This window comes from Hyposmocoma kahamanoa, unplaced genomic scaffold (genome assembly GCF_003589595.1).
Source record: "Hyposmocoma kahamanoa isolate Upper Pololo Valley unplaced genomic scaffold, ASM358959v1 65, whole genome shotgun sequence".
NCBI classification, from domain to species: Eukaryota; Metazoa; Arthropoda; class Insecta; order Lepidoptera; family Cosmopterigidae; genus Hyposmocoma; species Hyposmocoma kahamanoa.
Genome location: NW_020653853.1, coordinates 14,668,105 through 14,669,834, shown reverse-complemented (window position 1 = coordinate 14,669,834; position 1,730 = coordinate 14,668,105). Strand labels below are relative to the sequence as shown.

Here is a 1,730-nt window from a genome sequence, read left to right as displayed (position 1 = left end):
TTCTACTCTAACAAACTGTGCATTTTGTTAAACGATATTCTTATCATTAAATAGTACAAAGTGACAAATAGTTATCGAAATTCACGTTAATTCGAACAATTTTTTGAATAGTGACGGTGATTAGTGAGTGGGCGACCTTCGGAGTGCATTGCACCCACGCGGTTCATCGACCGTATTTACATCGCAGCGGACTCTTAATTTCGCAACGTCGAGTATCGCTGCAATAGTGCAGCGGGAGATTGTTGGACAGCGCAGTGTCGGTGCGAAACGGTCGCGAGTTCAAACCGCAGTATTAAAGTCATTTTTTTTTTTTTTTTTTTTTTTATATATATTTTTTAAATATTATTATTATTATTTTTCTTGTGTTGATCGGAACATTCTTTTAAAATAAAAAAAAAAAAAAATGTCAGTTTCTGCTACAAAAAAAACATGTGCCGGGTGCTTATCTCACATAGAGGGAAGGCAATATATGACGTGCTGCAAATGTAATAGGTATTACGATCTACCATGCGCAAATGTGTCAGAACAACGATATTTGAATACGATGACACCCGAGCATAAGGCATCTTGGAAATGTGTGGCCTGTATAAGTAAAATGCCAAAAAAAGATAACACACATACACCGGTGCGCGGAAATATTAATACTCGTCGGGGAGCCTCTTTGCAAAGTCCGCCTCAAGATATATCACCGTTATTGGTAGATGCCACACTCAACACGTACTGCTCACCGAAATTAGAAAACCAGGTTTTTCTTGATGAACTTCGCGCACTCAGGGAGGAAATGAGAGCTACGCGCCTGCAAATGACGAATTTGACCACTGCTATTGCAAATCTAACGCAGAGGATGGATGAGTGTGACCTACGTGTTGACAAATTGACCGCACGCGTCGATATTGTTGAGCGTCGTCTTGATCAGAATCCTTGCGACAACTACACGAACAAGGAAGTGCTGGCGTCAATTGAACAGTTGAAGGCAGAGATTAACGATAAAGACCAAGATCTTCTCCTAAACGATCTAGAAATTTCATGCGTGCCGGAGCAGAAAGTGGAAAGTGTGCAGCACATTATCGTGACGCTGGCAGGCAAACTGGGTGTAAAACTTGAGGACCAGGACATCGTCAGCGCCAATCGAGTGGGTCGTACGCCTATTTCCTCGGATGGGGCGGAGGCACCTCGCCCTCGTCTTATCGTGGTACGCCTTGCTCGGAGAACAGTACGCAACCAGCTCCTGCAAGCTGCTCGTGTTCGTCGAGGTGCCACCACGGAGGGTACAGATCTACCTACCCCACCACGCCGGTTCTATGTTAACGAGAGGTTGACACAAGTGAATCGGCAATTGTTCCAGCGTGCGCGAGAAGTGGCCAAACGACTCAACTGGCGCTTTGTGTGGACTAGAGACGGGCGTATATACGTGCGCCGAGGCGCCTTTGCAGATTCTCCACGACAGCGCCTACATACGATGGCAGACATCACTAGGGTTTTTGGACCCGATGCTGTTCGTTCTTCTGAATTTGGAAATTAATGCAGTTGTTTTAGTATTATTGTTTTATAATAATGGACTCAATATTATTAATTATTACTTTCATCATTTTATTTGCATGTGTATAGCATCTATTATTGTCTTATTGTTACTTTGTCAGTCAATTTTACTTATTCAATTTGTAATTGCAATTAATTTTTTTTTTTCATAAATGTTGTTAACAATAAGTTACGGAGATCTAAGTGTTTCC

General features: G+C 42.3%; 1 protein-coding gene across 1 annotated transcript; it reads left to right on the top strand.

Annotated features, from left to right (window-relative positions):
* Positions 1 to 595: 595 nt before the first annotated feature.
* Positions 596 to 1,522, top strand: LOC113231536. The gene has a single exon (XM_026465858.1). It carries the CDS (start codon positions 596 to 598, stop codon positions 1,520 to 1,522), a length of 927 nt encoding a protein of 308 aa, XP_026321643.1.
* Positions 1,523 to 1,730: the final 208 nt, after the last annotated feature.

Bases quoted from the DNA above. Each gene is read 5' to 3' on its own strand.
- LOC113231536 (XM_026465858.1), top strand. From the start codon at position 596: ATGCCAAAAAAAGATAACACACATACACCGGTGCGCGGAAATATTAAT.